This window comes from Solea senegalensis, linkage group LG12, assembly GCF_019176455.1.
Source record: "Solea senegalensis isolate Sse05_10M linkage group LG12, IFAPA_SoseM_1, whole genome shotgun sequence".
NCBI classification, from domain to species: Eukaryota; Metazoa; Chordata; class Actinopteri; order Pleuronectiformes; family Soleidae; genus Solea; species Solea senegalensis.
In genome coordinates, this window is record NC_058032.1 from 14884337 (window position 1) to 14904422 (window position 20086).

Here is a 20086-nt window from a genome sequence, read left to right on the forward strand (position 1 = left end):
GCAGATGCAATATGATGGGCAAAACACAGAGGACTGCTGAATTGCACTCCGTTTAGTTTCCTTGGTAACCTGAGGGAAATTAGCAACAGAGAGTGCAGTAAACTCCTGCTACATAAATAGCATTTGACAATGTCATGCAAGTGACCTTTTAATTTTTATAAGCTTATAGTATGAGTGTGATTCATTTACATGACTTATATAAGATACAGAAAGTAGGATGCAAAGATGCACTATGGGCCTTAGCATCGTGTAGCAGTGACATCATGTGGCAGCTAAGAACATGAACTCTACTTGAACTTTTATTTGTCTCCATCTTTGGTTCCCTGGACTCAAAGCTGAGGTGTTCTTCAGTATTTTGATTACCTTTTTTATGATATTAAACTTAATAAATATAATAAAAGTCCTCCAGGCTAATGTGATCTAAAGATATGATTATCTCCATTAGCTCATCTCATTTTGTTATGGATTCTTCTCATAAACGTTCCTTGCGCTGCCAAGAATTAGTAATTTCTTTACCGAGAGTTGTCTATTCTGACACACTTGGGACACATGGTGGTCTTTTAACTTGAAGGTTGCAGGTTCGATTCATGGCATAAATACAAACATTTACTTTTTTACAGGTTGCATTCCCTCCATATGAAGATGTATTATGGTTGGAATAATGAAACAAATACAACTTGTTAATACTTTAGGAACAATGTGGAAATACTACAGTAATAGTAATTAATAGTGGTTCAGCTTATTTTATGGTAATCACCAAGTAATAGCTTGGTAATAACAATGGAATAGTGTGGGACATAGGAGTGGATGGATTTCACCTTTGTAATATGGTAATTCACAAACATTTTATGTGAAGATTACACTATTACAATTATTATCGCAAATGGTATTATCACAGTATTACAAGATTATTACCGCAATGTTTCAGTTGCCAGAAGTAGTATTGTGTATAGTGTTGGAAAAAACAACAACTATGTATCTCAAATTATTTTTCTACTCCAGGTGTTCACCCACCTATTTTTGTCCTTTACTCTCTGCTCCTGTCACAAAAATCATTTTGTCGATTGATCACCATTCAAGATTTGATTTACTTGCCTTTCTCCAATGCAGGTATAATTAATAACATTGTTTTGGCATAATGATTTGTGAGCTGTTTGGACACGAACCATGTGATGGGCGTGTGGGTGATCTGGTGCAGTTTGACCAAATGGTTTCAGAGGACGACCTATCTCTTTAAGAGTGTCAGAGCCCCTCCGTGGGCTCTTCATCTTTTTTCCTCTTGCAACATCTTTCTTCTGCCATGCATGACTTGTTGCCGAGGTAACAGGCCTGAGAAGGGTTTAGCATTTCCAGCACTGCCTGGTGAATCAACTCCTGATGACATGCAGCTGACAAGGGCGAGCTGTACAAAAGGCTCAGGTATTTCCTGCCCAAAATGTCATCAGAGACACAAACCACCTTGTGCCGTGAGGATCAAATCAAATCATAACAGGAGAGGCAAATTAGATTTTCTGTCAATCTGCTGTGTGTGCTGGCGAATACAATAAAGTGAGCGGTGTATGTGTGACAATGCTGTTTTTGAGTTGTTCATACACAACATCACACTGGTGTGTGGTGGAAATCTCTTTGTATGCTGCTACAATCTGTGTCCACATCCACCAATGTTTATACCGTGACTCTCCAGCAGAGGTCAGTATGTCTGTCTGTGTGTGTTTTTTATTTGTGTGTGTGTGTGTGTGTGTGTGTGTTTATGTGAGTGTGTGAGGATATGTGTGAACATTTGTGTGTGCATGTGAGTCATATCACCCCACATGGCTCTTAAGCATTTTATTCTGTGCCATTTCACTCTGTTCTACAGCAACTACACAGACGGCACATGAGACATAATGAGCATATTTACTTGCATCTGTCATTTTGGCTTGTTTAAATGCATAACAGCAGCAGCAGCAGCAGCAGCAGCACTCTCTAATGTTACCTGTGTCTTTGATTGAATTGCTCCCCCACTGACTGAGAGCACATCAGTCAATCCCTGTCTGTCTGAATCTACATCTGTAAATTAGCTCCCTTGGTATTTGTGCTCTTTACATTTATTTGGCTGTTGGAAATGTAGGAAGGCAATTTCTGCCACTTGAAAAAATAAATATATATATATTAGTAAGTCATAATTATGAGATAGTATCTCATAATTATGCTTAGTATCTAATATCTATGAGATAGTATCTCGTTGTGACTAAGTATTGCATTATTGTGATTTAGTATCTGATAATTGTGAGGTAGTATCTCTCAATTATGACTTAGTATCTCCTATCTATGAGATAGTATCTCATTGTGACTAAGTATTGCATTATTGTGACTTAGTATCTCATAATTATGAGGTAGTATCTCTCAATTATAACTTAGTATCTAATATCTATGAGATAGTATCTCATTGTGACTAAGTATTGCATTATTGTGACTTAGTATCTCATAATTATGAGGTAGTATCTCTCAATTATGACTTAGTATCTAATATCTATGAGATAGTATCTCATTGTGACTAAGTATTGCATTATTGTGAATTAGTATCTCATAATTATGAGGCACTAAATCAGAGTGGGTTAAAGGACAAGTGTGTGTTACCAGCTGAAGGACAGCTTGGAGTCACTCAGCCCTCTCTTAATTATAATTCTGAGTTTGTTTATTTGTTTGTTTGTTTGTTTGTTTGTGTGTGAGTTTCAACTCAAACAAAGGGACAGATTTGGATGAATTTTTCCATAGATGTAAGTAATGGCCCAGGGGAAAATAATTATATTTTGGTGGTGACATGGATATGGAAGCTAAGCAGTCTCTAATATTAAGTATTCAGCTTTATCTATAAATGACAAACCGCAGAGCTAATTTACTGTTTACTATTTACTGTATCCATGAGTATTTTAACATCTCTTCAGGACATTTTTCCCGACTGCTTCTTTTCAGGGTGAAAATGTTATTAAGGGATTTAATCATTATTTTTTCAATTAAATATGAAGAACAACCTCTCACCTCTGGCTCACCTCCTTCTCCATTAACTTGATCAATATGCATTGTCACTCATGGTTCCCACCGGGGACACTCGGGCCTGGCAGTCAGCTGACAATGATGCAAGATCTAGCAATAAACAACGTGCTGTAAGACGATGTAACCCAGTGGATGACAGCACAAGCAAAATCCAACTTCAGACAAAGAAAAAAAGAAATACATGCCAACACAGTTTAACTAAATAAAAGGTGCGATTCCTTTGTTTGGTCCTTGATGTGCTCTGTTTTTCTCAGCTGGACGTGTCTTAGCTGCCTGCTGTGCTGCACCAGATCATGGGGCCTGTGGGTTGCTGTTATTGAGAATGGTCCGTGTCATTGATCACCTGTCACAGGTATGGATTAGAGCACAGATAAATGGGACAGCCCTCAAATCAAAAGCATAGCAAGGGAAGGCAGTGACGGCTTGATAATTTGGTATGTGTGTGTGTGTGTGTGCGCGCATGAGCATCTGTGTTAATCTGAGGGAGTTATGGACTAAATATCAGTTGATTAGTGTTTGATTTCAGGTCAGTGGTTTAAGGGTTAAGGTTAGGGTCATCAATGTCCTCTGAGGGCATGGAGATATTACTCTCTCTCTCTCTCTCTCTCTCTCCCTCTGTCTCTCTCTCTCTCTCGCTCTGTGTATTTGTGTGTGTGTGTGTGTGTGCGCATGTGTACACTGACCATGTCAGGGCCAGTAGTCCTCATGGAGCCCAAACCCTGGTCCTAATGAGGCAGAACCTCTTTTCTGAGGGAGTGGTTAAGTTTAGGTTTAAGATTAGTATTGTGGTTAGGTTAAGGTAATGGTTAGTCATTAACTGGTAATGGTTAAGGGTTGGGATGAGGTTTTATTTAGGCAGAATGAACAGATGTCAGATGTCAGTGTGTGTGTGTGTGTGTGCGTGCTGCAGGGTTATCAGTGAACATAACTCCCTTTTGTCCTTTCATCCCTTTTTCTCAACCTGTCTACATGCTATTTGCGGAGATAACATTGTAACATTAGCACATATTCATTATCAATATTTGGATTTGTAATTATTTTATGTATAATTAATTACCCAAAATTTGTGTCAGTGCATTGTTTAACTTTTGTCAATGCTTTATTTTTCCCCTTTGTCAGGTGTTGTAGCTGCCACTGTCTTTAAGGGTGTGTCTTTAACATTTACCTCTTACCTTCTGCTATATGTTCAATTATTTTATCATTACATTTGTTTTATGGCTCTTCTTTCTTATGTGTGACGCCACAGAGTACACTATAACATAACACAATCTACAAAGTTTCTATTCTAGTATTTTTATTATTATTATTATTTTTTATAGTTTAATGTAACTTACGGATAGAGATACATTTGTCGGATAATGGACATGTGGTTCTGAAAGAACAGCTCCTAAAGCAGACAGTGTATGATATGTAAGAAATCTGTAAGAGAAAGAGGATTATGGAAACAGTTTTATAAGTTTTAAGTTTTTCCTCTAATAACTGAGTTTCTGGTTCAAGAATAAACTAGAATATACACATGACAAGGTTGTGGTAGCAACAGCAAAGTATCAAGAAGAAGAATCCCCACAAAATGTTTACGAGTTAATGCTCAAAAAACCTAGTTGTTCAGCAGTTTGATGGATAAATTCAGCTCGTCCACTGCCGCCCCTGCACTGCTGCTGTATACATACAAACACCCCCTCAGTCAGGTGACGGGTCTGATAGCCTACTGTTGCTTGAGCCAGGATGCAGCCTACAAATAATGTTGCATCGTTCCTGTTCATGAAGACCAAACATAAGGAGTAATAAAAACACTACCATGAAGTAAAAAACGCCAAAAGCAGAAGAAATGATGTCTTGTGAACATGTTTCCTGTGTGTCCCCAGAGTAAAACAACACCCACCATCACCCAAACAGATTAATCCCCATACACTCCATTTCTAAACATGTCATTTTCCCCCCTCACCACAACTCTGTGACATTTAGCTGTTTTGCATAATCAACATGCCACTGTGCACTGACAATGACAGTCATTAGTCACCTCACTAGTGCTCAGGGTCTGGACTGTGTGGTCTGTGGTCTGTGGTCTGCAGGAGGGAGACTCACTGGAAACCAAACTACCTTTAGGACCCAGTGTCTCTCTCCTCCTCAGCCTCTGTAGTTTTTCAGTGGCGATGAGGCAGACTGAGATGTGCTCCTTGCTTATCACGATTCACATCGAGCTCCAGCACTAAGCTGAGGAGGGCAATTTGACGCCTAGGATCCTCTCACACACCTGCTTGTTTATTATTTTTTTTACAACACCTTTTCTTTTTTTTTCTAGTTGATATTTTATTTCATTATGCCATTTTTGGTTTGAATAATCTTTACCTTAAATTTTTAGGGCATGATGAAAGCCAATGCATCTCGAGTGCATTCCTGCTGCTGCTGCTGCTGCTGCTGCTGATGCTGCTGAACTGGGACTATGATTAATCAGCTTTGTTCTCATGACACTCCTGCACTCACACAGTCTCATCCAAACAGGAGCGAGCGGTGATCTGTCCTTAACTTTCCTGCATCTTCGACGATTCCAGCTGCAGCAGCAGGTACTCTGTGCACCTGAGGTGAGTCTGCTCCCACACACACACACACACACACACACACACACACACACGCACACACATACACACACACACACACACAAAGGAGACGTTTATTTTGATGTTATTATTTAGGTTATTATCAGAGAGAGCGAGAGCGAGAGAAAGAGCGAGCGCGCGCGTGGGAGAGATCATTTTCCTCCTCTTTTATAATTTTTTTTCCTGTATTGAAATATTCACTTTTCTTCTCTAAAATGGTGACACGGCGTAAAATCAGTGCTCTGCCTTCATCCAATTTTAATGTTGTGCAAGTGGAGGCGTCCGTGGGACGTGTCAGTGAATACTAATTACTGTCAGTTGCTGTCACCGCTGCTTCTCTCTGCCTCCCAACTGAAGGGAATCCCCAGGAAAAAAAAAGTACCGACAGACTCACAGCTCCTCGTTGACACTGAAAGGCCACTGAAGCCGCTTTTTTCTCCCCCATCACAGCGTCTATCCGTCTGTCTGTCCTGTCGTGTGTGCATGTAGGTGTAGAAGCAGCCATGTGGAGCAGGAGCAGGAGCTGGAGCTGGAGCTGCGCGTCTCCTCTTCTCCTCTGCCTGCTGGCGCTCACAGCTCTGTGGAAAACCAGGTGAGTCCTTTCTTTTTGAACGGGAGACGCCTTTAATGATCGAGGGGCCGAAGAACACGATGACACACTGACCAGACTAGAGCTCGTGCAGCTCATTGTCAGCAGTGATTAGAAATGTGTGCGTTTCACTCATGGAAAATGACAACCATGAGTAGTTCTGATGGATGTGGAGCTCTTTCTTTTCCCCTCTAACCAAGAAGAGCTCCCTTTCTATTCATTTCTTCTTTGACTAAACGGCTGCTCTTTAGGAGTTCAGAAAAGAGAAGAAGGACATATATGTAAAAAGTATGATTGGTCATTTAAATGTTGCAGTACTAATAAACTAAATATGTGTCCATATTTCTGAACAAATTGAATTTTTTACATGTATCACTGCTTTGGTACCGGCAGGAGTTTCTTGTGGTTACTTCCATCTTATTATTTCACTCCACGGAGTGGGAGTGAATGATTGTTTTAGTGGCTCTGTGTGTCTGTCTGTCTGTTTGTTTGTTTGTTTGTTTGTGTTTCCACACTTGCACTTGCCAATATGACCAGCAGAGGCCACCAGAGGCTTGTTGCATGAAATTTAAATTTACATCTAAGCATTTAGACAGACATTTTTTTTTAAGTTTGTTCTTTAGCATCGCCAAATTGAATTGATCACAACAGTAATAGTAATGTGTTATAGCTCTGTTGCAAGATCTCACATTGTAATCCGCGAGGTCTTTTTTTGTCCCTTAAGAGGCTCTGTACAGTGCTGAGGCTACCATGACCCTGGATTCAGTTCGTCCATTACACAACACACATTTTGATACAACATTAAGGTACATTATCCTTAATTAACCATAACCCTTAAGACATACATGAATTGCTGTTTGGCTGAGGGCCTTCTCTGTGTGTGAACACAGGTTTTTCTCTCCTCCTCCCTCAGTCCAAATACTGTACTTGTGCAGATTTGGGTGCTGGGCTAAACGAGAGACTCTGAATTGACCGTAGGTGTGAATGTGTGTTGGCTCTGAATTGATTTCTTATGGCTGTTTGCCACAGTTTAATAATCCCATAAAATGAATGCTGATATGAATACTAATATTTCTGTCAGTTTTTCCATACATGTATTTATTAATTTGTAGCATCAACAGTGACACCTCCACCTGGGGATTTCCTATTTTTATACTTTCCAATGGATCTCATTTCACTGTAGAGTCACTGTTTCACTTGTAATTTGTGATGCACACCAAAGAGCATCAGAATGTAATCAACTCTCACCAACCTATCATTAGCTGGTAAGGATTCACGTAAAACTAGTGATGTCACTCATACAAAACTAAAATCTAATTTTGAAGCCTGGAGATTCACAATTTGAGATGTTGCCACCAGGCTCCTATTGGATGTAACATCTATTTTCACCTAAACAGAAAGATAATATGCTAATTTAATAAATGATGTTCTCTTGGAAAAGAGCTCAAACTAGTGATTGAGACTACAACTACAACTATGCTGTAAATTAAGTGAGAAGTAAGGTTTTTTCTCATAGACCTGTTTTTACAACCAGTAGAAATGCTCCCCTGGTGGCTATTGACAATATTGTAATTTGCAGGTTAGCCTCATCCAGCAAACCAGAGGAATATATGCACTTTTTGTCCGTGTGTGAAACCATGTAGGTTAGATTCCTTGGCAATCAATTTGTTTGTATTTGGGAAAGTCTTATTTAAATGATAATACAGGAAAATAAATCAAATTCTGTCTGTCAGGCTGTGCATTTTTCACAAATCACACCCTGAAATCAAAATGTCTGCTGTGAAATTGGTCTATTTGCACTGTATCCAGTGAATGGGAATATCTTCCTTTTTCATTTGTTACACATTAGTCTGAGAGTCGACACCACACTCTAACAAGGAAAAACAAAATGTTAATGTTCTTGAATTTGTGGTCAGCAATTCAGGACTTGCAGCCATTTAACCATTGGTTTGTTTTCAAATGCGTCAGAAATGTTCGTTATATTCCTCTTATTTATCATGAAGATATATATACAGCACTTTCCATACATATAAATGGACGCAAGGTGCTTTACCCCCCATCACTCACAGAGACTTTGAAAATGTTTTGGTTTGATGTAGCACCTTATCTGAATTAGTTTACCATGAATCCCCTGCTCTGATTAAATTTGCATATTCAGTTGTGTTTTGGCTCCAACAACGTTTCGCTTTGAACTGGGTCATCATGGAAAACAACGTGTGTGTATGTATGGTACGTGTCTGTGTGGGCATGTATGGATAATAACCCTCCCATTTTCCCTCCATAAATCAAAGCACTGAGATGTGAATTTAGATGCGTTTAAATTTTAATCGTATCCATGTTTATTGAGGTGCCCCCCTTTTTGTTCTGTTCTGTGTCTATTGACTAGATCAGTGAATGCTGATGCCACATCTGATGCCTTCAAAACCAACATCACCCTGTTCACACGGATCCTGGACAGTCTGCTGGACGGATACGACAACCGTCTACGACCTGGTCTCGGGGGTATGTTCTGTAGATCACATCTGTATAATTTATGCAGTCTAGTTTTTGTTATGACACATTGAGTCTCTGAATGGTTCATTTGGAGTGAGAACATTTCTTTGAATGTCAGCTTTTGTTGCGCTGACAAACTTTGGCAGCAATCCCCTCAAGACTAATCTGACAAACACAAAATATTTAGATTATATAACAGACTCCACTTCCCCGGAAAATAACAGCAGCAAAAGTGGCCACATTTAGTTATTTTCTTCTCCCACAGAAAATGCACATCGAGTTCGTTTAGAAGGAGATGGAACTAGACTCAATAAATGCAGTAGTGTTTATCTTTATGGTTAGTGTTTATCTTCAAAGGCACTGTTGGAATCTAAATTGGTGGAAAAAGGTTTAGGTTTTGACACAAGTTTGAAACAGTTAAATATTTCAATTGCCTAGCTGTCAATTTTAGTTATTTTAGTTCTATTAGTTGTTTGCTTCAAAGCTTTTTTTTTAAATTATAAAACGTATTAAATTACATAAAGAGGTGATGTAGTATGATTGCTTTTTGGAAACTGTGTGTTGCGATACATGTCATATTGTGATATGAGTAAATCCACATGGTGGAAAAAACCCAATATAATGAGCCGGCCCGCCAGAGGGTCCAATCGGCCCACAGGATGAATTTGTTAAAATTTCACACTAATCTAAACGTAATGTCAAATGCTCCAGATACCCATGACTAAATGTTTGTGCCTTTATAGATCCAGTGTGCTGTGTAAATAGTAAATTTAGGCATGATATTGTTGAAATTGCACTTATATTTCTCAAGAAATTTCATGTTTTGTAAAATTATCCTTCAGTAAATGTAAAACAAAGGAGAAAAAAACAAAGGAGTTCTTGTTGTTCATAGGTTATTATGCTATTATTTTACTATTTTTATTGGTCCGGCCCCCTTGAGATCAAATTGTGCTGTATGTGGCCCCTGAACAAAAATGAGTTTGACACCCCTGCTCTGAAGTGAGTGTGAGAGTGAATGGATGTTTGTCTCTTTATGTGCCATGCGATGGACTGGCAATCTATCCAGTGTGTACCTCTCCTATCGCCCTATGTCAGCTGAGATTGGCGCACCTCATGTGGAGGATAAAGCGGTAGAAGATGAATGGATGGATGGATGGATGGATGGACATTTGGTAAACGGTAGCATTCAAACATTGATTCCTCAAGCTTCTTCCTAAGCCTTGATATATTTTAAGCAGTTTGAGCAAAATGAAATACAATCATTTTCTATCTGGGACACTACTTTGTAGTTCATGGAGAACTGTATCTTCTCGTGTGGCCTGTTCTGGTGCTCCTCACTTCCCCTATCAGCATCCATGTTTGGCATCTCACTTCCAGCAGGCCCCTCTTCCCAAAGCTGAATTCCTCCCTCAGGATGTGGTTCCATTTGAAATTCAAATTCCTGGGGCCATCGGCCCGGCCCAGGAGCCGACATATGGAGAACAGACTTCCACTAGTTTGGCTCAGCCTATACAACTGGACCAACACTAATAATGCTGCCAGTTTATCTTCTGTGGAGAAAAAGCTCATCATTGTGGCTCATTTTTTTGAGCTGCAGTGTGCAGTTTAATCAAATTCCAACTCAGTTCATACTTGACGTGTTAGTATAAAAATACGAAATTTGTGTTGTTTTTTTTACCTTTTAGCTTTGGCCGTGGCATTGACAACGTAACAGACGAGAAGTGATCATGTTAGAAACAGCCTTAGAGGGAAATCTGTCATCTGAAATAAAACATTTAAATAAAACATCCAAACATAAAGCAGACGCTTTTATCTAAAGTGTCTTAAAGCACCAGGAGGAAATGCATTTTTATCAGACTGGGCCCCAGTGGGAGCCAAACCCCCTAACACTAAGAGTGTATTAATGCACTGTAGCCAGTCGTATACACAGCCTCAACACAATGGAGCAGAATCCTGTCGAAAATAAAATGACATCAGATGGAATTTTCCACAATTTAGACACATTAGTTCGTCATCGTCTCATCTATGGGAAAAACATGTTAACGCTTCCCTGCATTTTGTTTTATAACACATTTATAATGGCTGAAAAAGCGAATTATCACAGCTGCATGACTGTGTTCACTCATACATACTGTAAATTCAGGGATACACAGTCAGTCCCTTTGACAGTTTTCAGGGTTGAAGGAGCGTGCCAAAAAAAAGGAGGCTGAATTCCAACGACAGTATATACTAATGTAAATTGTATACATATATACAGCACAGAGATAATGTCTTCGGCTACCATTAGGTGTATTGTTTTAGCAGTGTTATAATGACCATATATCTCAATATATCTCCAACTCTTTATTAAAATACAAGAAACATATATGCAGAATTACAATACAAGTGAACTTGAGCAATAGCAGGGCTCTCTTAAACCTGGAGTTTAACCCTAATGTCATTGTCATTTCATGTTGAAAATATCTGCTGTGAAAAAGGTCTATTATAGGTTTATGCTTGAGCATTAAATACACACGTTGTCTGTGTACTTTATTTTCAAAATACCATTCACAATACTACAAATCACAGATATAAAGTTGCATTAGGAAGGCCAACTTTGAAACTATTGCAGTTCACTATTGTCTCTCTCAGTATGAATTATCAACTCTGATTTTACTCTGGATTAAATACTTTCATCCAGAAATGCATATCATAAAATATGTTTACTATCCCTAAGCATGCTCATGCATTCTTATTTTGTAACCTCTCTGTGTTAATTACATATAATCACAGGGACAATAGAGTAGATTTACTTCTTTACTTATACGTAATTCACAGACGATAAACAACACAGAAACAAAACAGTTGTTTAATCTGCCTTAGAATATACACATAAAAGGTAACAAATAATTATTAATATTGAGGCAAGACACAACATTAAAACCCGAGACTCAAAACACTGTAAAAAACACATCTATTGTATGATCCACTACAACATGGAAACAATCTACAGATTAAATAATATTATAATATTATAACATTTTTAGACGAAATGAGACACAGCAATATTAAAGAAGGTAAACTCAAATGCACGTCTGTGGTTATAGATTTCATTAGACTGCATATACAGTAAAATGTTGTGATAATACATCAAGGACAAACATTAGGTTATTGTTCAGACAATAACCGCTCATCAGCGTTTCACCGTGTTATTGCACTGAGCAAGAGATGTGACTTTTGCATCTAGTGAAAATCAAATGGTGAAGATGGAGAAGATGAATCTAGGGCACAGGATTTCGAGATGAACCCACATGTCCCCTTGAGGCTACTAGAAGGTTTCATGAGAGAGAGAGAGAAAAAAACCCACTGTAATCGTTTCTGCATTGAATGAATTACTGTGTGGGCTTAGGCTGCACATTTCTCTTGAATTTATTCATAGCAAATACAAAATACTTACAGCCATTTCATGGCTAAATAGGCCTGCTGCTTTCAAAAGAAATGACAAGCTGTTTTTCTCTAATGTGGAGCCTGTAATGTAACTACTGTGGACTTCATTGTAATCCTAACTGCTCTAATCCGGCATTTGTTTTTTCATACTCGTCGTGTGTTTGGGTGTCGAGGCAAAACCACGCTCTTTTAAAATACAGCAATTGGTGTCAGTTGCTTTCACTGTAATGAAGCCAGGCTGCAGAGGGAATGCACAAAACACAGTTGCTCACGCATCATCATTGGAATGACTGTGAGGTTGCTCACCCCTGTGCATATTCACACTTGATTATTTGTTTTCTACACAAACTTTTTGCTGTAGCTGTACATTACAACATAAAGTAGTGATGATCAATATTAATGCTCATCATGATTAAAAACACTTACAATAAATGAACCGTGGTCAATTTCTAATCATAAGTAGAGAGAAATCATAATCCTGTCTCCCTGACAACATACAGTCTTAGTGATTCATTTATTTTGTGTCACAATGGGTAGCCGAATGTATTTATTTAAACTTCCTTATTATTTACTAAACTTCCTTATTATTTACTCAAATATCTATATGTCCGATATACTGTTTATCATATTCAGTGAGGATGGCTTTTACAGCCCAGGAGATCAAAATAGCTGATTTTGACATATCATTCTTGCAGCTTTAAAGTTGAAATGTACAGTAAATCATGTCAAATGGTTACTGAATATAATACAAAAACATGCCTTATGCTCACCCATCCATCTTCTACCAATTTATCCTCCACATGAGGGTCTCGAGGTGCGCTGGTGCCAATCCCAGCAGACATAGGGCGAAAGGCGGGGTATACCCTGGACAGATCCGTCCATCACAAGGCCACATAGAGACAAACAACCATTCACTCTCACACTCACAGCTATGGTTAATTTAGAGCGTCCAATTTACCCAATCTCCAAATCTGCATGTTATTGGACTGTGGGAGGAAACCTGAGAACCTGGAGGAAACCCACGCACACATGGGGAGAACTATATTACGCTTCTATTCAACAACCAAGAATGATCACTCTCGTGGTCTGTGGATTGCTTTTTGTAATTGCACATACAGCATCTGCAGGGTTTGTTTTTTTTAATCATGAAATGGCCAACAAAGGTTGACTGAACAACACATACTTTTCAAATCAATTGGACAGAGAATCATATACAAAAGAACAAACAAAACACCAGGGAAAAAACAATAACACATAGAGCTTTGGAAAAACAAAGCAGCTACAGTGGAGTGTGTAAAAGAGTAGAACATTATTGCCAAACCGTATTTGTTCAGATGATGTATCCTTGCAATCGCAAACCTAGAAAAACACAGCCTTCTGAAGAAAACACATGTTTACTATATTTAAAAACGACGGTGCATTCAACGCCCGAGGACATTTGATCATGTATTTATAGGTTCAAGGACGACGCCATAGGTTCGTTCATTCAGCAAGAATGTACACATGCTGTTTGGTACAGATGGGCCCATTGGACCATTTTTAATTGGTCAGATGTAACCTGCCTGTTTTAGGGGACTGCACATGCCACAGTGAAACTATCCAAATGTCAGCTGAACTGCTGCCAGTGTGGAGGGAGATAAAGCAGCAGCAGTAAAAAAAACAATACACGAATGAAAACAACAACAACAACAACAACAAAACAGCAGTGAGTCAGGGGAGTGAGTGACATCAATTCAGACAGAGACAAAATATTTTTGAGCCAAGACTAATTTGACTTTGTTGATCAAACTATCATCATGTGTTTTAATAGCAGCCATTAAATTAACTATCCTTCAAACTTCCTACTGCTGATTGCTCCAACACAGCAGTGATTAAAGGAGGTCTTTTACTGCTTTTTAATTACATTTCTCTATCTCCCATCGAATTGTTCTGAGTTTAATATTTCTCCCAAGTCAGCAATGCTGGCATTTAACTGTTTGAGTAGATATTCTGGTTCATCTTGTTAGACTTGTGTTAGGTTTAAGGTGTATTTATTATCTATTGGGGGCAATTTGGTTCACAGCCTACAGTAAAAATATATTACAAATAAATAAAGCAAAAGAAAAAGAGCACTGTGCAGTTGAACAGTTTGTTGTTTGCCAGACTAATAAAAGTTGGGCTATACTTGAACCTGTTGGTCATCAATGGTTAAATACTTCAACAAGAAGTGAATCAACGACGTCACAATATCAAACAACATTAATGTTCAAGACAAATGTGTTACGTAGTTGTAAAAATCAGGATTTCAGTTGTTTTACGCCCAAAAATACGCTTATTCTTTTTTACTCGTTTTCAGAGGTAAACGTGTTATTTGATCATCAGACAGTGGATCTGAGACACACGTCTCATTCCCACAACAGAGGAAGTTGGGATTGAAAAAAAATTAAATAAAATTGACAACGTCAACGTCACTTCCTTCAAAGAAAATATAAGCAAACAAGTTTTATGAGTGAAAGAAATGAAACATTTAATTAAATAAATGAAACCTGGTCAAATTGAATCCAATTAAACAAACCCAGCAGCATCACAGTGATTTTAAGTGTATTCTTCATTTAACCAAGTGAAAAATGTGTGTTTACACACTAAAATACTGTATATATGTGTATGTAAAATACACGTTCACACTGTATAATGGACTGAAAGGAGGGACTTCAGATGAATCCATGGAGAAGATTAGATAAAGGCACATTATGCTGTTCTGATAAAACACATTATGTCTTCTCACAAGACGTACTGAGTGTGTTTGGCGCAACCTTGAATTTGACTTATCATAGAGAAGCTTTCTCTTCACATACAGTAAGTCAAACGAATGCAGTCGCAGTAAAAAGCCTGATCACTAAAGGCTCGGCTTGCATCAACAAACCCCACCCCCCACCATATATCATGTTAAATGAAATGCACCTATTACCCGGCAACCTGACACTTCCTCTTGATTTAGATCACCTTATGAATAAGAAAGCACTTCCGTAGTATCTTTTTGTTAGAGGGAGCGTGGACTGCGGCCCGCCCTGCCATGCATGAGAGCGCTTTATTTAGGAGTAACGATCTCTTTAGATCGCATGTGCGACGCCGTTTGCCGTGTAGTGCGGCGCTGTAGAGTAAAACGTGAAAGCTTTAGTAATTATTGAAAGAGACAAGAGTGTCGAGAGAAAGCAAAGGGACCTGATGTAGCGGCGCTGATGCAGTCACACATTATCGCTTGAATAGGAAACATATGAGGCTTTGCTCTTCCTGTCTGTCACATCGCTGTGAGCATTTAGGACAATTCTGTCTTATGTGTCGCCGTCGCTCATTTAATTTAGTCTTACAAGAGCTGCCAACAAACTGCTCTTTCACTGTGTAGTTCCATCTGACTGACAAACAAATCTACTGTAAATAGAAATTGATAAGATGGATTCTAGAGGATGATCAGCAGCTAACTATGATGTAAACACTGTAAATTAAATAGTGCTGCTTATATTCTCTATTCACTACACGTGTAGGGATGACACAATATCACAAACTTGATGATTAGATTCTAATTATGCTGCAAATTTTTTTACAATTTCATCCTGTGATGCTGGATTGGACTAACTGGTGGGCCGGTTCTGGCCCGCGGGCCATATGTTTGACACCCGTATTTCTTAACCATTGAAGCTGTTAACAAAATTTACATTTTATGCATAGTAAAGAATGTGATATATATAGTATTTTGTTTTATAGGATTTGGTATTGTATTTCTTTTTTGTGTGTGATCCCTGTGCATGTGTACACAAATGTCTTCCTGTGTTGATGACTTTTAAGGTGAAAAAGGCAGCAGGTAAATGTTAGAATTGTATGAAGAGCTCCAGTGTGGCTCTGTAGGTAAGTTGTTTTAATCAAAGTCAATGATATACTCAGCCACCACTTGTTTTATTTTTGACTATAAATACTGATAGCTATTGCCAGGAAGAATACGACTATATTTATTATCGATAAATGCTGAATATTTATGGATGACACGATTTATTATCAATAAATGATGAAAATAAATGACAGATAACTTTAAAGATGGTTAAGTTCTATAGAAAAACACCTCAAATGTGAAAAGAATGAAAAATAGGGCTTAGGGCATAAAATATTCTCTGATCTTTCATTACTTGTGCCAAAAAAACACACCCAACCCCTGCATAGATAAATAAAATATTACATATTCACCACTTCACTGCCTTTAAAGTGTCTTCTTTTGCAGCATTTTAATGCCCTGATGCCTCTGATTGTTGTCTCCTAATCCAGACAGAGTAACTGAGGTGAAGACAAACATCTATGTCACAAGCTTTGGACCAGTTTCAGACACAGACATGGTGAGAGCAGATATTGGACATTTATTCATTGTGTTGAATTATTCAGCCGTGTCTCTGTTGTTGTCATTCCAGAGGACGGCCTTGTGCTGCCCGTTGATAGTCAAAAGAAGAAAAGACACTTGTTTTGTTTTATTTTCACTTTGCTCACGGCAAACTTCCCCTCCTTTCATACACACCACTCTGAAGTGGGACCAGTTTTTTCTCGCTACAAGCATGATGTCTATTCATCTAACAATTTTCATCTTATAAATAATTGAAAGTCCTCTTGTTATTCAAGTCACTCCTTTGTTTATCCTGGCCTGTCCTGTTTATTATTCCGTGACATGCTCCCACCTTCACCTCATATTATCAACGTCCCCTCGAGAAGACCCATTTTCCAAGTGATTGATCTATTGATTTAACAGTTATGATGCAGTGGTCTCTACAAGATATGTAAAGTAGGAGGCACTCGATTGAATGTAAAACCAGCATTTATGGTGGAGCAGGTCCCTGAGACTGACTATTAGACCAACACATCTTTGATTGCATTACTTTCTGATTCATTTACTTCATTTCTCATGTCACGTTTTCACCGCATCTCATAAACAAACCGATGGACGGACAGACAAGGCAAACGCCATTTTTCTTAAAGTACACTTGCTGAGGTCATCTTTGACTTAGGTGCAGTCACTGAAGCTTGTAGTCCAGGAATGTGTCCAAACTGTGTGAGCAGTTGGGCTTAATTATCTTTGTGAATGCTCCAGTTGGTCATTTTAAATATTACCACGTGTTCATTAGCAAAATGAACATCAAACAAAAGTGCACAAGGCTGAAAAGATATGATTTATTTCAGGGTCTGCTGATGCCCAGACAGATGTCTCGTAAAAATGAGATACGGCCGGCAACAACTAATATTTTTCTTTGGCCTGATTGATTTATTCTGATATTGTAGAGCAATTCAGCTGATGGCTGAGGTGGACGCATAATAGGATTTATGGTATTTATTGGAGGTCCAGTGACAGCCAGTGCTGGGAGAGTAGAATCAGAGAAGATGAAGAAAAAGAAGAAAACATATTGGATTTGGCTCCACATGCATTAGACAAACAAAGAGCACGGAGCAACTGTGTATTTAAACAAATGGGCCAACAAACTTTTACTGTCCTGCTGCACACACAAGCATGTGCAAGGCGTCAAAAATAATAAATGAACAGATTAAGTTGCGATTCTTTCATTAAAAGAATTCAGTCAAGAAATTGTTCATTTTAAACCATTTCAATTTTATGATATGATTGATATTCTTTTCCTCTCATGATGGAGATGTTGTACTAATAATTTAGGAGCATACGACCCTGTTGTTTCATTATAGCAGGATCTAAATATCAAAGACAAACTTTATCACCCTGTCTCACTTCTACCTGTTGTGTGTGTGAATCTCTCTCACATTCACACATGTCACACAGCAGTCCTTTCTGCCCTAAATCCTTTTTGATGTGGTTTATTTTGACAACATATGATTGTAGGAGATGCCTCGGCCTCAGAGGCAGCTTAGAGAAAAATCAGCAGCTCAGGGAGCTGCATGGACCACACAGAGCTCAGGTCTAACCTTAATGGAGTTTTGACAAATAGAGAGCGTTGTAGTGCCCAGTTATTACAGTGGCCGGTGAAGTCAGTCGTGAAGAGCTGCTAGTGGTATAGGCTCCCATAAAACACAGTGGTGAAACGTATATATATATATTGTTATTTTTCTGAAGCGATAGGAACATGTTCATATATGTGAAAAAAGAGATGACATGCACAGTTTAATGCATTTCTCCCCCTCTGCCTGTAGGAGTACACCATAGATGTTTTTTTCCGGCAAAGCTGGAAGGACGAGAGGTTGAAATTTAATGGACCGATGAATATTTTGCCCCTTAACAACCTGATGGCGAGTAAGATCTGGACTCCAGACACCTTCTTCCATAATGGGAAAAAGTCTGTGGCTCATAACATGACCATGCCTAATAAACTGCTGAGGATTCAAGATGATGGAACGCTGCTGTACACGATGAGGTAATTCAAGCACGAGTGTGTCCTGATCAAAACTGCGGTAAAAAATAGCATTTATGTGTGATGCATTTTGGAAATTGCGCTATTAATTTTGTTCGATTGACACCACCCTCATGTCTGTATGATGAAATGTGTTGCTGCAGCTGTTGACAGTGGCTTAAAGGTGCAGTGTGTAACTTTTGGTGATTTATGTTGTTTTTCTTCTGCCTCAGTTTGTTCTTTGTGAAGAGAAACAAATCAAATCCCTAATGTAATAACAGGCTGTGTCAAGCAATACTATCAGACCTGACTGAGGGAGCGTTTGTGTGTACACAGCAGCAGCGCCAGTGTGGGCGGGAGCAAGAAACGTTTATCCGTCAAAGGGCGAGGCGTTTTGAGCAGCTGAAATCAATTCTAAAGCCTCTGCGTGTTTTCTGTCTCACTCCATTAACAGAATGTCGCCGTCATCTGTGTTGACATGAAATGAATCACTTCCTGTGTGCAGGAAGAGACACAAGCTGCTAAACTGAGAAACACAGCTCATAGGCTTAATTAGCACAGTTTGAACTTGTCTGACAAAGGTTAGAATGTAACATTTGTTTAAAAGTTATGCACTACACTTTTAAGAGTCCCTGTTTTTCTGTGTACCACATTTGTAGTAGGTACAGTTCTGATGGTGGTGTCAGTCTTGTTAGCTAAAAAAAATTTATAATATTTAAGACTTTTAGACTTCCTAATACAGGGAACAGACAGCAGTTGTCACATTTCTTGCAGACCAGTGGGGAAGAGGTGATGCTAAAGATCTGAAAGTAATCCAGTGCTAATGCAACATTACAGATGCCAAGTGCCCTGAGAACATTTCACTATTAATGTTAAGATGGGTATATAAAGCACAGTAAAAGTGTCATTCAACCTTAAACTACAGTACAACACACAACAACAGTAACTCATCGGTCATAGTGCGGTACTATGTGTGTGACTGACAGGTGTAGCAGGTATTTAAAGGTTGAATGTTAAACATTATATGATCCAAAACTTTTTAATTGCTTTAAAATAATATATATATATATACATATACACATATATATGTATATATACACATACATATATATATGTATATATATATATATATATATATATATATATATATATATATATATATATATATATATATATATACATATATACATATATATAAACCTTTTACATGAATTATAGACAAGTGCCTACGTCATGCATCTACAGTAGCCTGAATGGACAAACCAGTCAGAGCATGTGTTTTGCATTTTACAGCAAAGGTTTAGTACACAAACGAAGACGAATGGCATCGTTTGTGAGTTGCAAAGGCAATCGTAGTTCCCTGATGCACTTGGGAAAGGGAGGGGTGAGCTCAAAGGAGTCCTCTGATCTAGTGACAGTGATTACATTTCCCCTCCCTACGGTTTTTACCAACAAAGCATATTTTGGTCAATGTGCATTTCAAGAAAACCATTATGAAAGATAAGATACTGTATGATATTTTGTGGTTGCAGTTGAATAATGCTTTAAAAAGCACATCCTGTGCCATTTCTTATCACATA

The 20086-nt window shown here is 38.4% G+C and overlaps 1 protein-coding gene across 3 annotated transcripts in view; it reads left to right on the plus strand.

Moving 5' to 3' along the window:
• Positions 1 to 5210: 5210 nt before the first annotated feature.
• LOC122778410 (gamma-aminobutyric acid receptor subunit alpha-2) overlaps positions 5211 to 20086 on the plus strand; it is a 31096-nt gene continuing 16220 nt past the window's right edge. The window contains exons 1-5 of one of the 3 annotated variants that reach the window (XM_044040287.1): positions 5211 to 5618; positions 6084 to 6225; positions 8609 to 8724; positions 16435 to 16502; positions 18310 to 18530. In XM_044040287.1, coding sequence (XP_043896222.1) covers positions 6137 to 6225; positions 8609 to 8724; positions 16435 to 16502; positions 18310 to 18530 — 494 coding nt within the window. In that variant the 5' untranslated portion in view covers positions 5211 to 5618; positions 6084 to 6136. Of the gene's footprint in view, positions 5619 to 6024; positions 6226 to 8608; positions 8725 to 16434; positions 16503 to 18309; positions 18531 to 20086 lie in introns of those variants that run through there. The other 2 variants (XM_044040286.1, XM_044040288.1) reach the window with 2 other exon arrangements.